General features: G+C 39.7%; 1 protein-coding gene across 1 annotated transcript in view; it reads left to right on the top strand.

Annotated features, from left to right (window-relative positions):
* nwk (FCH and double SH3 domains nervous wreck) overlaps nucleotides 1-24,210 on the top strand; it is a 431,276-nt gene that overhangs the window by 342,931 nt on the left and 64,135 nt on the right. The window contains exons 12-15 of the mRNA XM_083126323.1: nucleotides 6-12; nucleotides 10,227-10,324; nucleotides 17,481-17,610; nucleotides 22,216-22,496. Coding sequence (XP_082982449.1) covers nucleotides 6-12; nucleotides 10,227-10,324; nucleotides 17,481-17,610; nucleotides 22,216-22,496 — 516 coding nt within the window. The remainder of the gene's footprint in view (nucleotides 1-5; nucleotides 13-10,226; nucleotides 10,325-17,480; nucleotides 17,611-22,215; nucleotides 22,497-24,210) is intronic.

The raw sequence follows: 24,210 nt of genomic DNA on the forward strand, positions 1-24,210 counted from the left end.
CAGAGGGTGGGGGCGCTGATATTACCGTTAGCTTTAAAGTGATGGCAATTTATTCTTAGTTTTCACCGCCTAGATTTGGCTGCATCACCCATCTTAATAATCCAATGATGTTCATATGAAATTGAAAATAAAGGATTCCCGGATAATAATATTGTCATCTTCACCTTAGCCACAGCGCTATATATAAAAATACCTGGGGAGGAAAGAGGGGGTGGATGACGCAGCCCTATATATGAATATCATGTCACGTGCAAAATGTACACTCATGGCAAAGGATGGTCTTTATGGGCCTGAGCCAGTGGTGGCATCATGGTGGGGCAGAGGGCGGGTGCCACAGTTCACAGTGAAACGAGTGCAGGAAAGAGCCAGATCTGGCTCCAAAAGAGCGAAGTTGGCAACAGTGATCGGCAGCGAGCCCCAGCGAGAACGACCTAGGGGAAAGTGTCCCTCCTCGCCTTAAATGTTATTATTTGCTGCCCAATCCCGTTGTTGCTGATGAATGTGCTAAGTTACGTTAAGACACCAAAACTAACTAACTAACTCTTTAGCTTTCTTAAACCCGAAGGTTTATGGCTGCAGCAACACAAGCCTTCCATCTGTCTCTATCCTGCGCAAGATCAATCCAATCTTTTCCATCCTTACCGATATCCTTTAGGTCCATCTTCGTTTTGGCCTTCCTACAGGTCTCTTACCATTAGGTTTTCCAATAAGAATCATGTAAACTCTTCTTTCCTCTCTCATTGGTGCAACATGGCCTACTCACCTAAGTTTTCTTCATTTAATTATTCTAATAATATCTGGATATGATTCAGACACCAAAACTGTGTTTAATTATGATTCCCTCCCGCTAAAAATTTCTTCCAGTTGTAGTTACATAGTTTTTCTCCGTTCATTGCACAGACGTAACAACTGAATCAGCTCCTGGCAACGCATAAAATATAAACTTCAATGCTGTTCTAGACTGCATTTGCATGTAAGCAATAAAATACTTTGTATTTATTGATTACAAACTGAAACGTTGGCGTCGACTTCGGGGGACACTTCGACGTGTCAGATTTCTCAATAGTGATACGAGTTAAAAGTATGCAAATTAAATTTGGCTCTGGTCAAATGCGATATCGGCCATTGCTCTCTGCTGCCAGCGCCTCCCAGCGGTACGTGATTATAACCTGCGTGTAAACAACTGAAAGAATTATTATGCTCTAAGGTTCAATATTTCGGCAATGTGTTCATCCGACTGAAAATGACTGTAATTGTGTAATTAAAGACTTGTTGGCGTTAGACCATTTAGTACCAAGAAATTTCACAGCCAAGCTGAACATTATTTGGAAGGAACGACAAACTCCATAAATCCGAATCTCAACTCTTTTTACCTTGGCAAAGCAGTGAACACTTAAATCATTCAAACATTTTATTGCTTAACTGATTTAAGCACATTTACTGTTTCAAATTATATGATAAGAGTCTAAAGGTATTTATCAAATTGACTGTAGTAATAGATCTGATGAATCATCAATGAGAAGTTGTGCAATTAGTGTATCAGCTGTAATTCTCCTTATGCGTCTTGAAGTTAGCTGATTGTGAAAGGGGAACATGCCACGGCTTTGCAGTCTATTATTCTATTGCCAGATAAACATAGGTAATGATGTATGGATGCTTTTGTGAAAGTTGTTATTTTTGAACTGGTTACAGTAGTTGAAATTGTTGCTGCTGACTAGGCACTGGTCAATGATGGGGCTATAACTAGGATTGCTTCTATTATTACTAGGCCAGACCTATGATACCTGTAAAATGTATGTGAGCATAAACAACAAGTTTCATGGTAAAGTTCATGTGGAATCCCATCGGATTTTCAATGCACGCCCTTGATTAAATGTATCACCCATAACAGTGTATTATAAACAATGAATTATCGATTATTCGTCTGGGATATTTGATCAGAATAATGCCCACCATAATTAGGGAGGAAATTGAATTGCTTAGCTTGACGACCGAGTTTATTGGCATGAAGCTTAAACGCGTGGGATGTGATTCCTTTCCGACTGATTGACAGCGGATGAGCCGCCTAATGGCATGTGTGCGTGCGGAAGAGGATGTGAGATGATCAAATCCTGCCTTGTACTAGGGTGAATCAAATATAGTAAACGGGAATTAATTTTTCATAATTTATTGAAACAAAATACAAATACAAAACAAAGTAATTACTTTTCTACATAGCTCCCTTGAACTGAAATGCACTTTTGCCAGCAGATAGGGAGTTTGGCAATCCCTTTGTCCCAGAAAGTTCTCGGTCGTGTGTGCAGCCAGTTGCACACGAACTCTTCCACTTCTGCATCACCCTGAAAACGCTTACCTCCGAGTGCTTCTTTAAGGGGTCCAAACAAGTCATAATCACAAGGGGATAAGTCTGGACTGTATGGAGGATGTTCAAGTGGTGTCCAATAAATTTCGTCCAGTTGCACCAGCTGTGTGAGGTCTGGCGTTGTCATGAAGCAGCAGAACACTTCTGATGGGTGTACCACGTCGTTTGGTCCGATAAGCAGCCTTAACACTTTGAAGGAGTTGACAATAGTAAGCAGCATTTACTGTTCTTCTTTCATGAAGACAATCAATAAAAATGACACCTCTGAAATCCCAAAAAAACTGTGGCAAGAATCTATCCAGCTGATGCGTGGCTTTTGGCCTTGACTGGACCAGCCTCTTCTTTTTTCCGCCACTACTAGCTGGCATCTTTTGACTCTGGTGTGTAGTGGTGGACCCAAGTTTCATCAGAGGTGACAAGACGGTGCAAAAATTCATCCCCTTCTCTCTCATAACGAGCCAGGAGCCCTTGAGAGATTTCCAGTCGAACCTTTATCTGCTCCTCAGTGAGGAGGCGAGGGACCCACCTCGAAGCGATTTTTCTGTAGCCCAAGTTCTCATGAATGATCGTGTGAGCACTACCATAACTTATGCCCACTGCAGATGAAATTTCACTGACTTCATTTTCCACAGTTTCCCGTCCTCCCAAAAACATGCTATGCTATTCATACACACGGGTCTTTGAAAGGATGGACTTACCAAACTGTGCTCGAAGTCTGGTCAAAATTTCACTTGATTTTACCCTTTCGTTTGTAAGAAATTTGATAATGATGCGTTATCTCACTCATCGTGCTACTGACTGATGTTAAAGGTTGACAAGGACTCCAGGGAAGGAACAGACTCCAGATACACCCACTATCATCACCTCAAGGCCACAGGACTCCACCACACTTTCCCTGCACTTTCCCTGCAAGTAAGAAATAAATTCCCGTTTATATTTGCTTCACCCACGTAATAAAGTTTCATTAGCGTTAGTGCTAAATTTGTTTCATGGTGCTCTTAACAAATTAATTTCAAAATGCAGTATGTGCACAACTGCAGACATACTCATCACACAATACTTGAACAAAGTTTGAATCTTTAAAAAATGTAACCGTTCGAGAATTCGGCGTAGCAACGAACTTTCCTAAGTGACGAATGCTCGAGTAAAGTCATCAGTATGATTTTTTCATGGGTTCATAGTACTGCACCGCAATGTGAACTTGTCTCTCACGTGTGTGATGTAATAACTTGATAAGCTTTTCCCAAATTTTGAGAGGTTTCAGTATTATTTTCTGTTTCGTCGTCGTAGAATTTATTTCTGAGGTTTCAAGGATGAACAACATAATTACAAGTGCGGACTATATGGGTAGTCAGGCCGTGGTACTAAACATCTTCTCTCTCTCTCTCTCTCTCTCTCTCTCTCTCTCTCTCTCTCTCCCTCTCTCTCTCTCTCTCTCTCTCTCTCTCTCTCTGTCTCTCTCTATCTCTCTCTCTCTCTATCTCTCTCTATCTCTCTCTATCTCTCTCTATCTCTCTCTCTCTCTCTCTACCTTCCTCCCTTCCTATTAACCTTTCTCCCTCTTTGTTCCTCTGTTTCTCTTGCTAACCAACCACCTTTTCCCATCATTTATCTTTCTCTTTTTATTCTCTGCTTCGTCTATCTCTTTCTAACTTTTGATCTTTTGTATCGCCGTCATGTTTTTTCTGTATCTCGTTCCTTCTGTATTTTTTCTCTATCTCTCTGCGTGTGCGCCTATTTGTGTGTGTGTGTGGGGGGGGGGGGGGGTGATTCTTAATATACTGTAACTTATGTTCTAAATTTCTTTTGTAGGCTATTTTAGTAGGTACGAGGGTTTTCAAATGATTAATGCTTTCGTCTTTAGTGTGAGCGGTCCGGGGTTCGATTCTCGCTGGAGCCTCCTAATATTCGATATTGACTCAGTATCGCAAGAAAAATTAGGGAACTACTCGACAAAGAAAAATGGAGCAGACTCTGGTCTCGAGCCAGAAAACAGCGCTGATGGGACTCGACACGTTGACCCAATGGAAATACATTTGGCAGGCCTTGGTCTTCAAAAAGGGTTGCACCACGTAATTTGGTTTAATTTTGCTAAGCAACTCTATCACTCGGTGTCGTTCCCTTATCATTATACTTATCATTGTCATTATCTACTGGCGGCTCACCATGGGAGCTATTACTGTCTGCCAATCGCCGTTGAGGGGTGTGTGCTCAATCTCACTTGCGAGTTAACATTCTGGGAGCGACATCGACTGCCTTGAAACAATGTTGCAAAGCGTTGCTTGTTGCCGTGTTCGTATGTTGAAGAAAGTACAATGAAGACGAACCAAATTCCTTCGACCTATATGTTCCTCCGTGCTCACGAGGTTCCACGCGTAACAGCGCTCTTCAACAACTTCGCGTCTGTAATCACATGAGTGAGGAAACTGTGCACGTACAATAGATTTGGCAACACGGCGTGCTTTCGATTCTAATTTCTTTGGTGCCACCAGTGGTGTGCGGTACCCTAGTACACGGAAGTAACCTATGATCCCCTTTAGTTCTCTGCACTTTTTGACACTGGGTGTAGTGCAGGTGTATCCAGTGTGAGGATGTTGCAAGGAAATGACGGTCAACCAAGTAGACTGAAAGTGGTGTTCAAGTTCAGAAGATTCGACCAATACCTTTAAACGTTCATTTGATTAGCACGCACCACGTGACCATACAACACAGATTACACCGCTCGAGAACGTAGTGCAAACTGTGCAGACACCAAATATACTATTTGACATCGAATCAACGAAGTAGGCGAGTCGGTGTTCTACCGTATAACGAACTAGACGCGTCAGTGAAGAGAGAGTCAAAAAGTGATTCAGGGATTGAGAGTGACTTTAACTGTCGAAAACTCGCCCGAAATCACCCGGTGGATATCCAGAGAAAACCTCTTTATTATGTAAGGGTACCTTTGCAAAATAGCGCCGGCCTCTGTGGCAGAGTGGTTAGCAAAACGCGCTACGACTCCAGGGGTTCCGTGTTCGAATCCCGGCCTGGGTATGGGTGTTTGTGAGCGTCCATTCATCAATTTCATCGTATCATCGTTCATTTACATCTTCGCGATTAGTCAAAAGTGGCAGAAATGCGAAGTAAAATAAACCAATCAATCAATCATCTTGAAACATGGCGACCCTTGACCAGCTCTCCTTAGAATGCAAAATAATATATGGGGCCTTCTGTAGTGTAGTGACTATCCCCGCCTCCTGGAATATTCGTGGGAGAAAATAACGTGTGAGCAAGGACTCCCCCCATTAGAAGACAAAAGAATCCAATTATATGGCTGATCCTTGGAACTTCTCATCTTCACCATCGTCCAACAAGTTCTACATTCCAGGATAATTCCTCGCTCCAGAAACATGCTCCTAGGTGGTGTAATCGAGCCTCTACCGTGAATAGTTGGAACCTCAATTTCCCGTAATGGTCATTCGAATATGCATTCATGGGGTTTCTTTGTGAGTGTCTCTTCATGAATTCCATACAAGCATCAATCATCCCTGTCGTCGTGATTAGTTTAGAGGAGCAAAAATCGAAGATGAGGAAGAAGTACAAGGAATTAATCATTCAACTAAATCGGTTTTTCATGTGTACAAGGGTTATTACAAATGTTCTTCCCGATTTCAGACACATGTAAATCACGTTTTTTGAAACCCAGATACAAAAACGTTACATCAAGGTGAATAGTAACACTTCATGACCTCAGAAGCGTTCAATATGAGCCCCTTTGGTAAAACTTTCACGGGACCCGTTCCACTGTTTTCTCGTTTACTGACGGGCGGCCAGTTGACTTTCATTTACAGATTCATCCCATTTCTTTAAAATCAGAACCATTTACGAATTGAATGCTGTACACTATCACACAAAACACACAAAATGGCTGCCTGTCTTCGCCGATAGCAATTTTCTGTCGTAGTTATTATGCAGCAGTGTTTCCAACCGTATATGAAATGATATGATATTTAACTTTGAGTTACTCTTTACATTAATAAACCTTTTTGTATATGAGTTTCAATAAACGTGATTTACATGTGTGTGAAATCGGGACGATCATTTATAATAACCGTGTATATATTTTCTAAATGAAAGGTAACGTGTTGTTGCTAGGTTCATTATAATGATACAAATTTAATTTACTTGGATTTGCACACCACTCAAACATCTCGTAACATCAAAGGAGAATGTTTTCAAGATATTCCCTTTGAATCTTGTTCAATTCGAACCTTGTATGTTCTTTCATTTAGTAATCCCCACTCGCTTTTCCATAAGGGCAAAGCGAAGCGTTGCGAATTCTTTGAGCGTGCCAATTCTTTGACCCGGAACATGTGAAGTCAAGGGAGAAACAAGATCCATCCGTTCGATAACCCTTTTGCAGAAGCTGGAAAAGATACGCATCATTTCCTGAAGATCCTATAGAACATTAAATTCGAACAACATGCTAAGTAGATTACGGCAGAAGTAAAGACGCGCATCTCCAAAAGTCGATCTTCGGGCGACGTTGTCCAGAGATTTCTTAGTTAACGGTTCGGCTAATTGAGAAGAAGTCCCGGAGGGTGACTTTATCTTCATTAGCTTCGGAGAAACATCTGTTAATAATTATCTGGCATATATCTCTTTTCGAGGATGTTTTCTCCCTCTTTTGCTTGTTAAAAGAAGAAAAACTGTTAAAGCTTCGTCTTTCGCATCATTTGGGGCTAAGGAAACATCTCGTGCGTGCGGGAGGAGTACTGTTAACACGCAGTCTCTGGCCTTCAGTTGTGGAGGCGCTCGACTTCAGCGCCGACGGACTGGGATCGATCAGATGCTGCAAAAGCGTCTTCCTTAACTTGTGCAGCGAACGACAAAGATAATAGTAGGCAATTTGTCCATCGTCAAATTCAAGTTGTACTTTCCGGAACCTCTTCTTCTTATGAAGCTGTATCTTCTGGTGTGCCCCAAGGCAGTGTTCTTGGACCCCCTTATCTTCGTCCTGTAACTAGATGACCTTCCAGAATATCTTTCGGACTCCTGTAGAAACCTCCTTTTATTTGACGACGATTGCAAAATATACAGTAAAATATCAAATTTCAGTGATATGGCACTTCTGAAAAGGAATTTAGACTCCCTGATAAAGTGGTGCGAAATATGGAAAGCTTAACCCTCAAAAATGTACTACAATGACCTATTCACAAATAATAATTGTGTTCAAAGAGTTGCCACACAGAAGCACCTCGGCGTCATCTTTGATGAGAAACTTTCCTTTTCTGAACTCATCTCAGCAGTCACGAAGGGTTCCATGCGTATGCTGGGTCTATTCTATCGTTTTAGCAAAATAAACAACCTGTCTGCTCTGAGCACTTTTTACAAATCCTTCGTTTCACCTAAAATTGAATACTGCTCTCCGATCTAGTCTTTGGTATGTCCTTCAAATTTAGATAGGCTAAATTCTGTTCTAAATTTCTTCCTGGCCATTGTTCGTTACCGAATTACATCCAATAAACACTTAAAAAAGCCCATTCTTCTCAACATTTTAAATATCCAACCACCTCACGAGAGACATAAACTGGCAGACCATGTATTCCTTCAAAATATAGTTAATGGTACCATCAGTGGTGCGAAATATGGAAAACCGCCTTCTGCAGGAAACTCCCTTTCGAGTACCATATCGCACAACAAGAAGCACTCAACTTTCGCTTCTCAGAAGCCAAGGTTATGTCTCATACAGCGTTCCCTGCTCTACAGATTGATTACCCAGCAAATTCAACAAGTTAACAGGCCAAATAAACATTTTTGAAAATCAGGCACATTTCAAAAGGTTGTTGTACGAAAATGTGAAAGGTTCTTTATTGGATCTAGTTTTTTTGTTTGTTGTAATTCATATATATATATATATATTATTTTCCACTGTTATACATTCCAATGTAAAATGGCCAACACTGTATTTGTAATTCTTTGTTAAATAAATAAATAAATAAATAAATTCGCTTTCTTTTGGACAATGTGAGGTTCCAAACTGTCTCAGCAGAGCGCAGCTTCTGTTCCAGCATTGCGTTCCTTAAAATCAGTTAGAAGGTATGCGTGAATTCACCCACTCATACTAAATATATGAAACGTTGAGAAATATTGCAAAAAAGTACAATGACGATGGAGAAAGTGCAGAATATTTCAATTGCTAACCAACCTAGGGTGCAAGATTTCTTGAAGACCACAAAATTCACACAAGACGTTACAAAACCACCCGCCAACAAAAAAACAAACACTTACCGCTATATATTTCATTATAATTATGGTTCAATTTATATAAATTGACGTCGTCACCTTGTAATCAAAGGGGTATCGGGTTCGATACCCGTTGGGGTATTACATAACGGTTCAGATTCCACTTTAAAACTGTAGTTTCAGTCCCGATTAGCGTATTTGTGGATAAATTGAACTTAAAACAACAAATTCAACTCACTGTATATATCGTAGTTGGTGTGAATTGATGATAATGCACTTATAGTTAATCTATCGGGCATATTTGTTCTATCACCAGCTTTGATTTTTTTTTCTATTTCATACCGGACAACTAAAATTACCGAAAATGTGTGGGGTGCAACGAATTACTCATCCTAGGGCATCAGAGATTTACACCACCGAGCTCTGAAATCCATCATGCTCTCATTCAAATGTGTACTGAAAAGAAATGTGGCTGTTTTTTACTAGAACTGTAAGAAATGCACAAATGTCCTCGCACACCCAACTTTACTACTCACTCTTTCTGTGCCCTCTGTTTTCCCACATGTAATGTATTTCACAAATGTTTCCAGATGCCAATGAGCATATCGAGAATCTCCACAATGCCAGCTGTCACTTACCATGTCAAGTACCTCTCTACGATGGCCCCTTTCCTATCATCAATATTCCGGATTCACCTATACGATGGCCACTTTCTTATAATAACATTCTTGATAAAAATAGAACTATGAAGATTAAATATATTTCCCTTACAATTAACGTTGTCAAAACTAAGGAAGATAATATTCACAGAAGATTTCTAAAAATTAAAGAATAAATTGAATTCCAGTGCTAGAAAAACAATGCTAACCCGTTTTACTTTGGTGAATCACTAAAAAGAAGTAAAATTGTACAGAACAAGGCCTTTGGGTGGGGAACAAGTATAGGTATAAGATTTCTCCATCCGTTGAACATAACTAATTTTATATTTGTGCATTTGTATTATTGCCACAAAGTTATTTTGGTTTCTTCAAACATGCCTCTATTATGGCCTATAACTACATATTTCAAGTGTCTGTGCCTCTTTTAGAAAACAAATGCCTGAAGGTGCCATTATCATTAATTACTTTTGTTCGCTATGCTTCATCTATGCAAATTTCAAACAATGAGTTCGCATTTCCAATGCATTTTCCATAATTGGGGAATTCCACGAAAAGTGGTCCTGCTCCATGTAAATAACAAAATGCATTAATATAGGATATATGTTTGTGACTGCATATAATTTGCACGTTTCACCAATAAAAGTTATTATCATCTGCAGCCTATATGCTTCACACACAAATAAAGTCAAAATTTGCTATATTTTTAAAGCGTCACACAAGTAACGCACTTTTGTTAATGCTTTTCATGCATCCACCCTATGCCATCATGCTCAAGTTTTTTTCATTTGTTAGGAGACACCATAATACATCATAATGCCTTGAAATCAGTTCATTATGAATATTTTAATCCAATATCATTTCCCCAATGAGGCCCCGTCACCAATATGTGAATATAAATGCATGAGTTGATTGTATGCCATGAACGTGTTCTATCTGTAACATTCCCCTATAATAATATTTACTAGACCTCTCTCTTTCAGTGAACGTGGACGAATACATGCAGGACCTGGAGAGCCTGAGCGTGATGGAGCTGCCTCGATCTGCAAGCTCCATGTCCATGCGCACAGATGTTTCTGGGGTATGTACAGACCACCATTTGTAACTAGTACCCCACTGGAACTCTTACCTTCCTTCTCTCCTTCAAGAAAGTTACGGAGTTCCCCGACAGCGAGGAATAAAATAATATGTACTCCCTCCGTTCCAAAATACGGTATAGAAACAATCATCCATGTATGTTGATCCCAAATACAAGAGAGAGTCAAATTAATACGTTAATTTGTTTTTATTTCTTATCTACCGTATTCTCGCGTCTATTAGCCGCACGCGTGTATAAGCCGCACCCCCTTTTTTGGCCTTAGATTTCAGGAAAATAAAATTTCTCGTGTATAAGCCGCACGAGTGACTTTTTTTTTTTTTGCGTAGGTAGCGAATTTCAAGTAAGTATTTTAAAAGTATTTTAACCTTTATTTTAGCGCAATGATCTACATATTAATACCGTATCATTCAGTTTGAGTTCTCAAAGCCCTTATTCACTGTCGTTGCTGCTACTCGTTGAAATATTTTCTGCACAAGAGGTATTGTCATCTTCATCACTAACATCATCATGCCACAACATTTCATCCTGGGTACCATCTAGGGCATTGGATATGCCGCACTTCAGAAAACCCTTCACAACTGTCTCAGACTTTACACTTTCCCATGCTGCCAGAATCCATTCACACACTTGCTTGACAGTCGGACGTTTGATCTTTCCTGTTGCTGTAAGCTCGTGGTTTCCTGCACTAATCCAGTCATTATACAGACGCCGGAACGCAGCTTTAAACGAGCGAATTACACAAACGTCTAGGGGCTGCAGTACAGACGTTAGACCCCCAGGAATCACAGCTACATACGTCTTCAACTGTTGCAATTTTGTCTGTATTCTGTCTGTTAGGTGACCACGAAAGCTGTCCCACACCAGCAAACTCTTTTGCTTCAGCAATGCACCAGACCTTCTATTCCACACTTTGTCTATCCAGTCCAATACCAGTTCTTCTTCCATCCATCCTTTCTGCTGGGCACGTACGATAATACCCGGCGGAAATGTCTCCTTTGGCACATTCTTACGCTTCAGCACAACATACGGTGACAGTTTCCTTCCATCTGCAAGAACACCCAACATTACGGTGCATCGTCGTTTCTCTCCACCCGTGGTCTTGATCGATACGGTGTGCGAGCCTCTCGGTGCAATTGTGCTGGGCATAGGCATGTCCCAGTAAATAGGTGTTTGGTCCGCGTTGCCGATCTGAGACAAGCTATAATCATTGGACTTTCGCATTCGAATCACGTATTTGTGAAATTTAACAATTTTCTGATCAAAGTCTGCAGGGAAATGTTGCGCAATTGTTGTCCTACGGCGAAGCGATAAACTTTTCCTACGCATAAAACGTGAACACCATCCCGCACTAGCTCGGAAAGCTTGACGACTGATGTCTAACTTTGAAGCTACTTCACGAGCTTGAAAACGTATCATGTCTACGGTTACAGCATAGCCAGCACTTCTCCTCTCATTTACAAAGGCCAAAACTTCTTCTTCTACCTGTGGAAATTTGGCTCCTTTTCCACGAAATGTCTTTCTCTTGCCACTTGTTGCAGCAAGTTGTTCCTTCTGATTTCTCCATCGACGAATGTTAGACTCGTCCACATCGTAATATCGCGCTGCAGATCTGTTGCCGTTTCCTTCAGCATATCGTATCGCTTGAAGTTTAAAATGAGCATCGTAGCTGATTCTTCTGCCAGACATCCTCCCTTTCATAGTACCAACCTTGACCTCAGGCCCACAACCTTCTTTAACAACTTCACTTTACTGAATGGTTTCCAGATCAATACGACAGTAAGGATGATTCGTGTTCAAAGATAAGATATTATCATATTGTTGCAAAAAAATATTTAAAGATAAGATATCATATTGTTGCAAAGCCTGCTACAGATGCATTGTTGTTGGATTTGCTGTTAATGAATCCGTTATGTGATAAAGATAACAAATCAACGTACGTATTTTAGTATCCTAGCAGTAGCTGCACTTTCTTTCATTCGCATGTATAAGCCGCACATGCTTTTCTTATCATTCGCGTGTATAAGCCGCACCCCATTTTTTGGTCCACTTTTCGGGGAAAAAAGTGCGGCTTATAGACGCGAGAATACGGTAATAGATTTCTGTATGTATGGTTGCACAAGTTAGCTGCATTTTAGTACAGACCTATTGCTGATGTACGTATATTTTCAACTTTGAGTTAGTGTCTGCATGCTTTAAGAAGATTAAGTCTTTCGGGTCCACGTGCAGTCACTTATTACCTAATTTACTAAGTTACATTATAACCACTATTAAAAGTAAAAACTCCTTTCTAGCTGACGTTTCTTACAGCAAGATCACACGGTGTACACCAGCCCTAATCAAGACGGCTCCAAAGTGGAGGGGAAGGGGATGATAGTACCGTTGTTCGTTTCGCACACCCCTTGCCCACCCAATGCTGGCATCGATGACAATAGTAATTAGTAAAATATGAAAGATGGTTTAATACAGCATCAGCAAACTGTCGCAGTGAATACACATGTCCGAACTATAGGTCCACTTCCAATTAACCTCAATGTAATAGGACTACAGTTATTAGGTGATTATTAAACATTCTATTTTGGTACAGAAAACAGTAATAAACAACATTTTAACTGTAAAGCGGCGTTTCAGTGCATAGTGTTGGTCACTCAAAATTCACACTTTTCAGACATTTAAAAAAAAGTAACAGGACACGTGGAAATTGTTAAACTCTACTCAAGATAGAGATCAGAACTAAAAGGTTGACCCGTTGGTATTCTGTATCACAGGGCAGATCATAAATGTTGAACATATTACTCAAACTTCATAATTATTATGATTTTCATATATTTCCTATCTGCATGTATTGTGTTTCTGGTATGATATTGTTCCAGGGACATGTATTTTGTGTACTTAAGCCGTTCAATCTGCCTACTTTCATTTTAAGCTAACATATGCAATTTAGTTAATACTTAATATGGACTATTTTTACAAAACATGAGCGGATATCCTACGATTGGTGAAAACAATTTTTAGCTATAAATGCACATTTTCCCCGCTGTATAGAATAGTTCTCGAATCTTACATAAGTTTACATACGAATGATATACGTATTTCCTCGTATCTTACATAATTTTCTTCCTTTCGTTACATTATGTATATTTAAGTTTTGGTCATACTGAAATTAAGAACACATTCAGCAACAAGAAAACACTAAAATGTATACTATCAAGCAGTTCGCCTCCGAAAAACTACACTCGCAAACCAGTAAAATTAATATAGAACATACCTCGTGAATGTAGAAAAGCCTGAATATGAGAAACCGGACTCCCACTGAAGAAGAGTGTAGAGGAACACAAGAAACATACACAAACAGGGGAAAGGGCATAGATCATCATAGCATGCATGTAATTATTTTTTATTTTGATTTGGATATCTCACGTCGCTTTTCTGCCACTTTTGGCTAATCGCGACAATGAAGTTGAGCGGTGATTAAAAGGACAATCACAAACGCACATGAACAGGATGCTCTGATTGATTGATTTTGTTTATTTTGCGTCGCTTTTCTGCCACTTTTGGCTACTTGCGACGACGAAGAGACACTAAAAAAGAACACCCATGCTCAGGCCAAATTCGAACCAGAGACCCTGGCATCTTAACGTATTGTGATAACCACTTTGGCACGTACGTCAAAAATGCGTTTCTTAAAAATACATTTTTACGATTTTTTTCACATTTACATTACTTTGATTGTAGACGTGAACAGTCCAGTTCATTAATATTTATTAATGCTACAATGTTTCCGTTAGCCCTTTTCTTCAGTCTGAGACACACAAAATTCCATGCATGTGGTTAAAATGTTTGCTACTAAGCAACACTGCCGGGTGCTGTTTTTCGAACATTTACTTCGGCTGTACCGCCAGACACGATCGCCTACGAAGTTGGACCAACTCGAACGACTGCGCCAGTTTATCTGAACAGAAGTGTACTAACCACTCCGCCATGGAGTCCGGTATGAACAGGATGCAACATGGGATACAAAGAGAATTACCCTGGCTGTTGGCCCACACGCCAGAGACTGTTTACTCGACGTGGAATAGGCACATGTAATGAGACTCTCAGAATACAAGCGGAGGAATATAAAAGTTTCCTTGAAAACTAAGGAAGCAGCCTACATAGTCCTGATCGAAAGCCATCCCAGTGCCGAGTTTAATCAAATGGTGCAAACCCTATTCTATGAAAATTCCAATAGCAAGAACTTTCTTCTTAGAAGGTGCTACAGCTCTTTATGTGTTTTGACCTGCTCAGTTTCACCTTTCTGTAATTCTGTTAGCGACAAGTTATTTTTATGAGGTTATCCATGCTGGTGCAGAACCTCTCTTCCTGTTTACTCCCTTAGCAGATATCACTTAGTTTAGACGTTGGATAATCATCCTCACCATCGTCTGTCGGCATTGACCACGCGGCTAAGCAGCCTTCGAAGTGAATGTATACTCTATCCTGGGAATATATGGAGTGAACACGTCAATTCGGGAATTTTTCTAACGTTGGAAGAGGCTCCGGCGCCCACCCAGCGTCGAATGACATGGGTACCTGGGGGAAACCCTGGAGGGTAAAGGCGGTCAGGGGCGTGATGCTGATCACATCACCCCCACTCACGACCGGATCAAGAAAGTGTGGGGCGTTACCCCCACACCCCCTGTACGCCTTCATGGACTGGTGACCACTTTATCTTTACTTTACCTTTTTACAGGTCAGCACCTGAATACTCCCCGGGACAATACATTTTTTGAATCCCCAAATAGCAAGTTAGGGAAACAAAAACTACTATTGTGTAGTGGTCAGAGCACTGATGCAGTATATTTCATAGGTACGTTAGGCTCTTTCTTTTCATCACGGGTGCGTCGAGTATCTGAGGGATGCTCGCTGAACAAGCTTTTCGCTCGTTGAACAGGCAGATCATTTACTTGATGTGTGCTCATTGATCGAAATATCAGTGCCTTTAAATTTAACGTGACTGCGTCCATTGGGAAAGATTTCAGAGATTTTGAAGAGCTGTTAATTATGGAAATGGTTGATGTAGACAATACTGTCGAAATTTTATTTTTCACGCACTTGCACAACTTTTCAAAACTACGGTGTATATATATGAAAAAAATAACCTTTCATATTAATACAATTACAAAAAGTGGAAATTATATTACCTTCTGTTACTTTTACTTACTGTAATTACGTTATATTGCAATCGTTAATCATAAAAATTTCTTCATTGGACACCATCCTCACCCAGTACTCTTCTTCTTACTCTTTACCGCACGAGATCGAAACACAAAAACGCTATATTCTGTGTCTCAAACCTGTGGTGAGCAACGATCAAGTGAGCAACGCTCGCCGAGAAACGCTTATTTGACCATCAAGTAGCTGAGCAATCACGTTGCTCGCTGAGCGCTCAGATACTTGACGCGCCCCAGGATACGAAATGTGTCCACCTCAAAAAGAGACAGGAAGTTGAATGGCGACGGACATTTTTCAGACCAGAAAATGGTGAATTTTAAATGACGATATATATTGATAACTGACAAAAACTCGGGGCTCCACCATCTTGGATATCTGAGAACGCAGTGTCAATATGAAAGTCAAGAATGAATTTTCTGAAGGGCTTTAAGGAAATTCTGGTCAACAGGTCACTAAATTCTTTAATTTATGGCTACAGCATCGAAATAGATACCACAAAAATTCCCGTAAGTTGGCCAATTATAGTTAATAGTATTTGTTGTGTTGATAAATGCACACTGCGTCACGAGTCTGTACATGTAATACTTTCTTATATGTCAACACGCTACATAATATGAAATCTTGACTTGCAAATGAAATACTGTTACGTCACAGTAAGCCTGTGTGTAGCCAAAAGCTTGAAAACCGGTTAGCCGAGTGGTTAGCACATCGCGCTGCGACGCCAAGGGTCCCGGGTTCGAATCCCGGTCGGGCTTGGTTGTTTGTGAATGTCCTTTCATCAATTTCATCACTCATCCCCATCTTCGCAAATTAGCCAAGAGGCACAAAACGCGAAGTAAAATAAACTAAATCAATTCAATTCAATTGAAAACCGGTTGCTTCATTGGAGCATCCAACCTAGTCATTTGTCTATTTTTGAGGGACTCAGACAAGGCTAATTTTCCCTCCTCATTCTCAAGCAACGGGTCTCCAGGTGCTTGGGCTTGTCAGTATTTATCAGTGGTCTACATGGTTAAAGTAATGCCTGAATCACACGAGGCTCGATCTCCTTCTGGATTTTCCAGTTGGACTAGTTGTGTGGTACTGGCCATGCTGCTAGTTTTCGTCTCACACGATACTTGTTACCATACTTGTCAGTACACTTTTGTTCCCACAGGACATTGCGCAGAGCAGACAAGATAAAAAGACAGACAAGCGATCTGATGAGCGTTGAAGGATAATAACTACCTACCGCTGTTACTAAAAATTAAAATAATTAAAAGAATAGTATGGACTAGAAATTGGCTCCAAAGAAAATATGGTAATCAATGCTTTTTAATGAACTCGAGTATACATATTCATACGTGAGATTCGCAAGATTCATTCATAAAAAATATTTTATTGAACTACATACGTCGAACATTTAATACATTTATAATATTAAGGATTTTCATTATCGGCTGTTACATTTGTCGTGTACAAATCTCATCGCTTTGAATAAATTCCTAAATATTAATGAACTTAACGCAAATGCACATCATCTCTGTTAATTTTTCTTTTATCGAGACTAGAAAAACAACCAAGAACCAACACTCTGAAACCACAGACAAGAAAATTTCCTTTGCCAAATTCACAGATTATCTTCACATGGCCAAACTTCGCTCTGATTAGCTGTTCCACACAATCTAGCAGAGAAAGCCGTTTGCAATTAGAACATGGCCTAGTCTTCAAAACCAGTCAAGCAGCCAGCCCGGCAGCCATGATTTCCAGCCAGGTAGCCCAGTCCAGACCCAAATAGGGCATTCCTACTGGAAATCCAGTTCCGTGTGATTCGGTCTTAAGTATTCTCAGTGAGCTTGTGTTTATAAGTGGTAGTATGCTCCTTTTGCATAAAGTGGATAATTTCCCTTGAGATTTAACAAGTGGTGCTTCTACTTCCTTGTTTCAGCAAGAGCAAGTGGGTTCGGACGCTGCTTACGACAGCGACTACAACGACGCTTCCGAGGCCACCGTGCTGGAGAGGCCTTCGGACGCCAGGGACCCCGAGCAGGACAGGGAAAGCACGGCGGAGGTTGATGGTGAGTGACGTCAAAGGACAAATACAGTAGTTACAGGGAGCGAAATCATTGAAGATTTGCGGGGGTAGGAAGAGTCATTCCATGCGAAATCAACACAGCCTTTGACCTGACCATCTCCGATTTTCATGAAATTTGGGGAATTGAAACTATGCATGGAACTTAGTAACTATGGAAATTTTTAGTTTCGTGCGTCTTGTAATTGTTAAATTATTCAAGGTCAAAGTTAGCAGAAATTGCCCTTTTTGAGCCCGCTTAGCTATACTAAATCTGCTGTAACTCCGCCCCTATTTCGCCTAGGAAGCTCAAATAAAGCTTATTGTACAGGGAATTGAACAAGCTTTCCAGTGATATATAACAAGCCTACCTTTGGATAAAAATATAATTTTGTCACGTGACCTTGACTTTGACCTTGAATATCTCAAAACATGTCATCACCAAAAGTCGTGAAAAAAATATATTTGGTCCTTCATTCAATACTCTAAAACATATCAAAAAATCATTCTGGGACTGCAATGGGATCAGAAGATACAAAATAATATGTGTCACTATGTGACTGATAAAAGCCCGATTACATGAACTATGAAGAGTCAAATGTCCCTTAACACCCCCTACAAAATGTGAAGGAGTTATCCTGGGTATAATTGGTCATAAAAGAAATAGGTTAGGCACAGGGAGATCCCTAGCCGTGTGTGTCAAGCGCAGATCCGGCATATTGCTGACCGCCATATTGAATTCAACGCAAAAATTTCAAAGGAAAGGGGGTGATGTGATATATCAAAGGAGGCTAGAATTTCATGAGAAATGAAGTGACGAAGGATTTTCCAACGTATCTTACGCCAGCAAAAAGTTATACACATATCTTTCACTTACGATATATGCACATTATAATGTTGTCAATGTTCCTGTGAGCACACTCGTTGACGTCTCTCACACTCGCATAGAACATTTGGTAATGTAGCATGTGCAACAACATCGCAAGCAGCAACTATGCCTTCTCTCAGATGGTCAATATCAGGGACTTTTAGTGCATGCACCATTCTCTTCAAATGTTTCTGAAGGTAAAAGTCCTCCTAAGATGTTAGATCTGGGGAATGTGCAGGCCTTTTAATAGATCCCTGTGTGCCCATCAATCTACCTAGAAAATTACCATGAAGAAATTGCGAATATGTCTACATAGTGTGGTCACACTCTGTCCTGTTTCAAAACTCTCGAAAAGTGCCATATCCCGTAAGCAAGGGTGAAAAAACCTGTTCACTTAACAAATCCAAGAATCCCTCACCATTTAAGGTTCCGTTGTTGAATATGGACCAACCATTTCCGTTCGCCATACATTATACCACATAATTAGCTTACCAGCAACAACCATTCGACTGAGCAAATCACAGGTATTGCATATTATTTTTATTAATTTAACGTGAACATAAAAATGTGCCTCGTCACTGAAGAATTTTTCATTCCAAAGGAAGTGTCACGTTATTGTTTGAGATACTTTTCCCAATATTCTTCACTATTCAACTATTAAAATCATATGCAATGGTGCGTATACTTCTTTCTCTCCCAAGATGTCAGCGGGATCTCGATGAGTTCCTAACACGTTAGGAGCATTCCAATGCTTTATTTTTAACACCTCGAAAAGGAGAAAATGGTTACAAGCATGCAGTAATAAATTTTTGCTGGTTAAATATATGTTGGATAAACCTTCGTCACTTCATTTCTCGTGAAATTCTAGCCTCATTTGATATATCACATCACTCCCTTTCCTTTGAAATTTTTGCGTTGAATTCAATATGGCGGTCAACAATATGCCGGATCTGCGCTTGACACACACGGCTAGGGATCTCCCTGTGCCTAACCTATTTCTTTCATGACCAATTGTACCCAGGATAACTCCTTCACATTTTGTAGGGGGTGTTAAGGGACATTTGACTTTTCATAGTTCATGTAATCGGGCTTTTATCAGTCACATAGTGACACATATTATTTTGTATCTTCTGATCCCATTGCAGTCCCAGAATGATTTTTTGATATGTTTTAGAGTATGGAATGAGGGACCAAATATATTTTTTTCACGATTTTTGGTGATGACATGTTTTGAGATATTCAAGGTCAAAGTCAAGGTCACGTGACAAAATTATATTTTTATCCAAAGGTAGGCTTGTTATATATCACTGGAAAGCTTGTTCAATTCCCTGTACAATAAGCTTTATTTGAGCTTCCTAGGCGAAATAGGGGCGGAGTTACAGCAGATTTAGTATAGCTAAGCGGGCTCAAAAAGGGCAATTTCTGCTAACTTTGACCTTGAATAATTTAACAATTACAAGACGCACGAAACTAAAAATTTCCATAGTTACTAAGTTCTATGCATAGTTTCAACTCCCCAAATTTCATGAAAATCGGAGATGGTCAGGTTAAAAATTGCACATATCTGTGTTGATTTGGCATGGAATAACTCGGAAGTTCTTCATCGACAAACACACACAAATATATATGTATAAATTATTATGATATTCATATTTATAATGTTATTAAAGAATAAATTAATAAATAATTGAAAATACGTTATTATTATTATTATCAAATACATACAGAGGAATTACATTTTTTAAACTTTTATACACATCAGATATTTGCAAAATAGCAAACTACTGGTTAAAGATGTAATAAAATATGAAATAGTTTTTATTATGTATAAGTTTTCTTTGGTTTTTGCTTACTATTAATATAAATCAATTAGATTTCATAGTTATATTTTTCTTACATTATTGTCTTGCTTTTATTGTGCGTATATTGTTCTTGGTGTAAATCTGTTAATGATGTCTTGAAAAAGAGAGAGAAAGCCGCTGAAACTCACAACCACATGTGTTTTCGATATTATCCTTATTGAAGTATATTGAAGTCGAAACTAATTGCTTATCTTTTGTTATTTTAACAAAATCTCTCCCCCGGATTTTGGGGGGGATTTTTGAGGCGAGGATTGTTGATAGGGTGAAATCCCCCTTCTTCCCCAGGATTTCGCACCATGAGCAGTTATGTCATTGATTGAACGCGAAGCCTGGAATTATGTAGTTGCAGAGCACATTTGAGCCTTCTATTTCTTATTTCTCTTCCGTTTTTGGATTTATCAACACAGAGAGAAAATATTGATTACATTAAATTGATGCAAGGGCGTTCACAAGGGAACCTTAATGCCCAAGTTGGGACTCGAACATGGAACCTTCGATCGCTCAAATGCTAAGTGCCCTGGTTCGTATCTTGACCTGGCCATTTGTGTTCCTTTGTAGACGTCTCAATATAATTTTCATCTAACACCAATTTATTCTCAACGCCGCGATTAGTCACAAGTAGACTTACATGAAAGAATACTTCGAGGCATCATTTTATCCTCTTACAATCAAAACCAATCAGTACCATCTCCTATTTGGAAATTGCGTTTAGCTGTTGTCAATATCAGAAATAAATCAAGCCAGCCCCCGTGGCGGAGTGGTTAGCACATAGCGTTACGACGCCAGGGGTCCCGGGTTCGAATCCTGGCCTGGGCATGGATGTTTGTGAGTGTCCATTCATTAATTTCATCATATCATCACTCATCCCGATCTTCGCAAATTAGCCAAAAGTGGCATAAGAAGCGAAGAAAGCAAGTTAATCAATCAATCAGAAATGAATCAAACAACAAATCAGAGTCACATTTCAGATTTAATCTTTCGTATCAAGTATATAACCTTGAATCTTTGTTTAGTTATTGGTTGTAAACTGTGTTGTTTAATATTCATGTGGAAATAATTAGCGTGGACCCTAAAGTGAGTATAGTAAGTGTAACAAATGTTACGTTCTTTCAATGTTAAGTGACTGACAAAGATTAAACAAAACTTATTCTAAAAAATAAGTGTAATTGTTTACATTATAACTTCAATCTCCTATGCCTGTCGATTACTTTGCACATGTGGCAATTTTTTTTTCTGAAGACGTATTACAAGGTTTAATGAATTTGTTGTATTTTTGTTATGTAGCGTCGCTTTCCTGTCGGTTGTGGCTACTCGTGACAATCAGGATGAATGGTGATTAGATTGAATCGAGGAAGGGGCACTCACAAAGAAACACCCATGTTGATGCCAAGATTCGAACCTGGGAGTATCGTTGGAGAGATCGTGAACCCGGGCACCAAGGCGACGTCGGGTTTCACGAATACATTAGCTCAGGATAGGTTTCGTTAATCAAAACACATGCACACACACACTCACACACGCACATGACGCGCGCGCGCTGCTCCTACTAAATCACCTCGTCATTTTTAAGTGTCATCTGCTGTATGCAGAAGGATGCCTACTATGGCCTGCCTAATAATGGCCATCCTAAGTACACCGTCTGCCATACGGTCAGGAGTAAATTGCTATTCTTATAGACTTAAAAAAAAAAAACTTACACATTCATGACAACATTACATCGTGTGTTGCCATTTTATTTTTGTCGTGATTGGGCTATTGTGCTAAAAAGAATAATTATACATATATTCTGGGTATGATTTACTGATTCTATAACAACTGCAATTTTGTGCCACATGAAAGATACTAAATGTCTGGTGAATTCATGTTTTCTTCTCGTTCTCAGCCATGCTGGAACAGGAGCGTCTCAGAATCGAACAGCTGACAGCAAGCTGGGACGACCCGACGAAGGTCGACTGGGGCGAAGAAGATGTGGCTGCGGCTGCGGCGGTGGCGGCGGCGGCGGCAGCGGCCACGGAGCCCGAACCGGCGCCTCCGGTCGAAGAAGAAGCAGCTCCGGAAGAAGCACGCGAACCGGAAGTAGGGCAAGAGGAACAGACGTGGGAACCTACTACCACGGCGGAGCCAGTCCCTGGTTGCAAGTGCATTGCTCTTTATTCATATACGGTGAGTTAGTCGTCTATGTTTATATACAGTGTGTTTCAAAAGTCCTGCAGGATTCTAAAAAGCTATAAATTTAAGGTAATAGGCTTGTTACAACGAAACATTATTTTTTACACAGAGGAAAATTTAAAATTTTGTTCTGTCCACACTGATAAATGAGTGTGGGCAGGTGATCACGTGATTTCAAGATGGCGTCGATGCAGGGAAAAGCTCAGTGCGCGTTATGGCTTGCCGAGTTAAAATCTTGTGTTTTCATGCGGAGAAGGTTCCAAACAACGTTTGGAAAAATACCTCCAGCGGAGACAAGTATCTAGGGATGTACAGTGGGATCCATGAGTATTACCGTGCAAATTGTCCATCACCATGTTCGTGCACTTTATTTAACCCAATAAGGGCTTCAAGAATTAAAGAAAACTCAAAACAAGCTGTTGACAACTTCTGCACCAGCATACATAAAAATCCATCGCTTAAAAATACACAGGATGTAAGAGAAAAATTAATGAAAATAGTCATGGAAAATTTGCACGGTAATACTCATGGATCCCACTGTACACCCAACGGCAAAATAAACAGTAGACGAATTGTAGATGACCATTTTCATTTGGTCTGTTTTACACTATGTGAAGATAATGAATTGATTTTTTTAAAAAAAAAAAACTCAATATGCAGACGACAATACCTTCTTAGAATAAACAGAATTCCATTCCTTTAAACAACACAGGGAATATAGCGATGGGCAATTTGCCTGCCTACTATTATCTTTGCCGTTCACTGTACGAAAAGTTTAAGGCTACGGAAAGCGTAACAGATTTGCCACGTAGTGGGAGGCCAAGAACGAGTGACGATGTGGTGGATGAAGTACAGGAGAGCGTGCAACGAAATGTCTTAAACGAAGATCCTTGGAACTGTAAGTGGCGAGGTCTACGTTAGACAGCATCTTACACAAGAAAGTGAAAGACAGGCCCTACAAGTTGAGATTTGTGCACGATCTGATAGAAGAGGACTGTGACATGAACCAAACCACATCAAACATTAATTTTAAAGTTTCCTCTATGTAACAAACTATATTTCCTTTTAGTAAACCTATTACTTTAAAAGGTATAGGTTTTTAGAATCCAGGATTTTTAAAACTCACTGTACTAATCTAGTATTTGCACATTTCATAAATTATTGTAACTGACTTTCACTCAAATCTTTCAAATGGTTTGCAAGTTTCTGTCTTATCTATTGTGTTCTTACGATGGATTACTAGGTTGGAACTATATTTTTATTTATTGGTTGGTTTCTTTGATAGTTAAATTAGTCTATTAATAAATTGATGCACAATTAAATTTGTGTGAATCAAGTGAATGCGTAAACAAACTTCTAAATATCCTGAATTATAAAGTTAACAAATCGCAACAAATTTTATATGGAAACTCCCATTCTGTATTGTAGAATCGGAAAGAGGACTTCATTCCGAGTCCAACGAGTTATCAACCATCCTCCTAGCTCAATTAGGAACGGAGATATGGCGATTTAAATAATAATAATAATAATAATAAAAATCTGAAAATTTCATAATTTCCAAAAAAAAAATCAATTGAGCTAGAGAGAAATCGATTACAGATTCGGAATCTGCACGTCAAGACCTTTCAATAGAGTATATGGAAGGGAGGTCTACAATCACATTTGAACATTTTTTGGGTTTTATGAAGCTTTCACTTCTTTTCTTTCT

The sequence above is a fragment of the Lepisma saccharinum genome, chromosome 8, assembly GCF_977018435.1.
Source record: "Lepisma saccharinum chromosome 8, izLepSacc3.1, whole genome shotgun sequence".
In the NCBI taxonomy this organism is placed as follows: Eukaryota; Metazoa; Arthropoda; class Insecta; order Zygentoma; family Lepismatidae; genus Lepisma; species Lepisma saccharinum.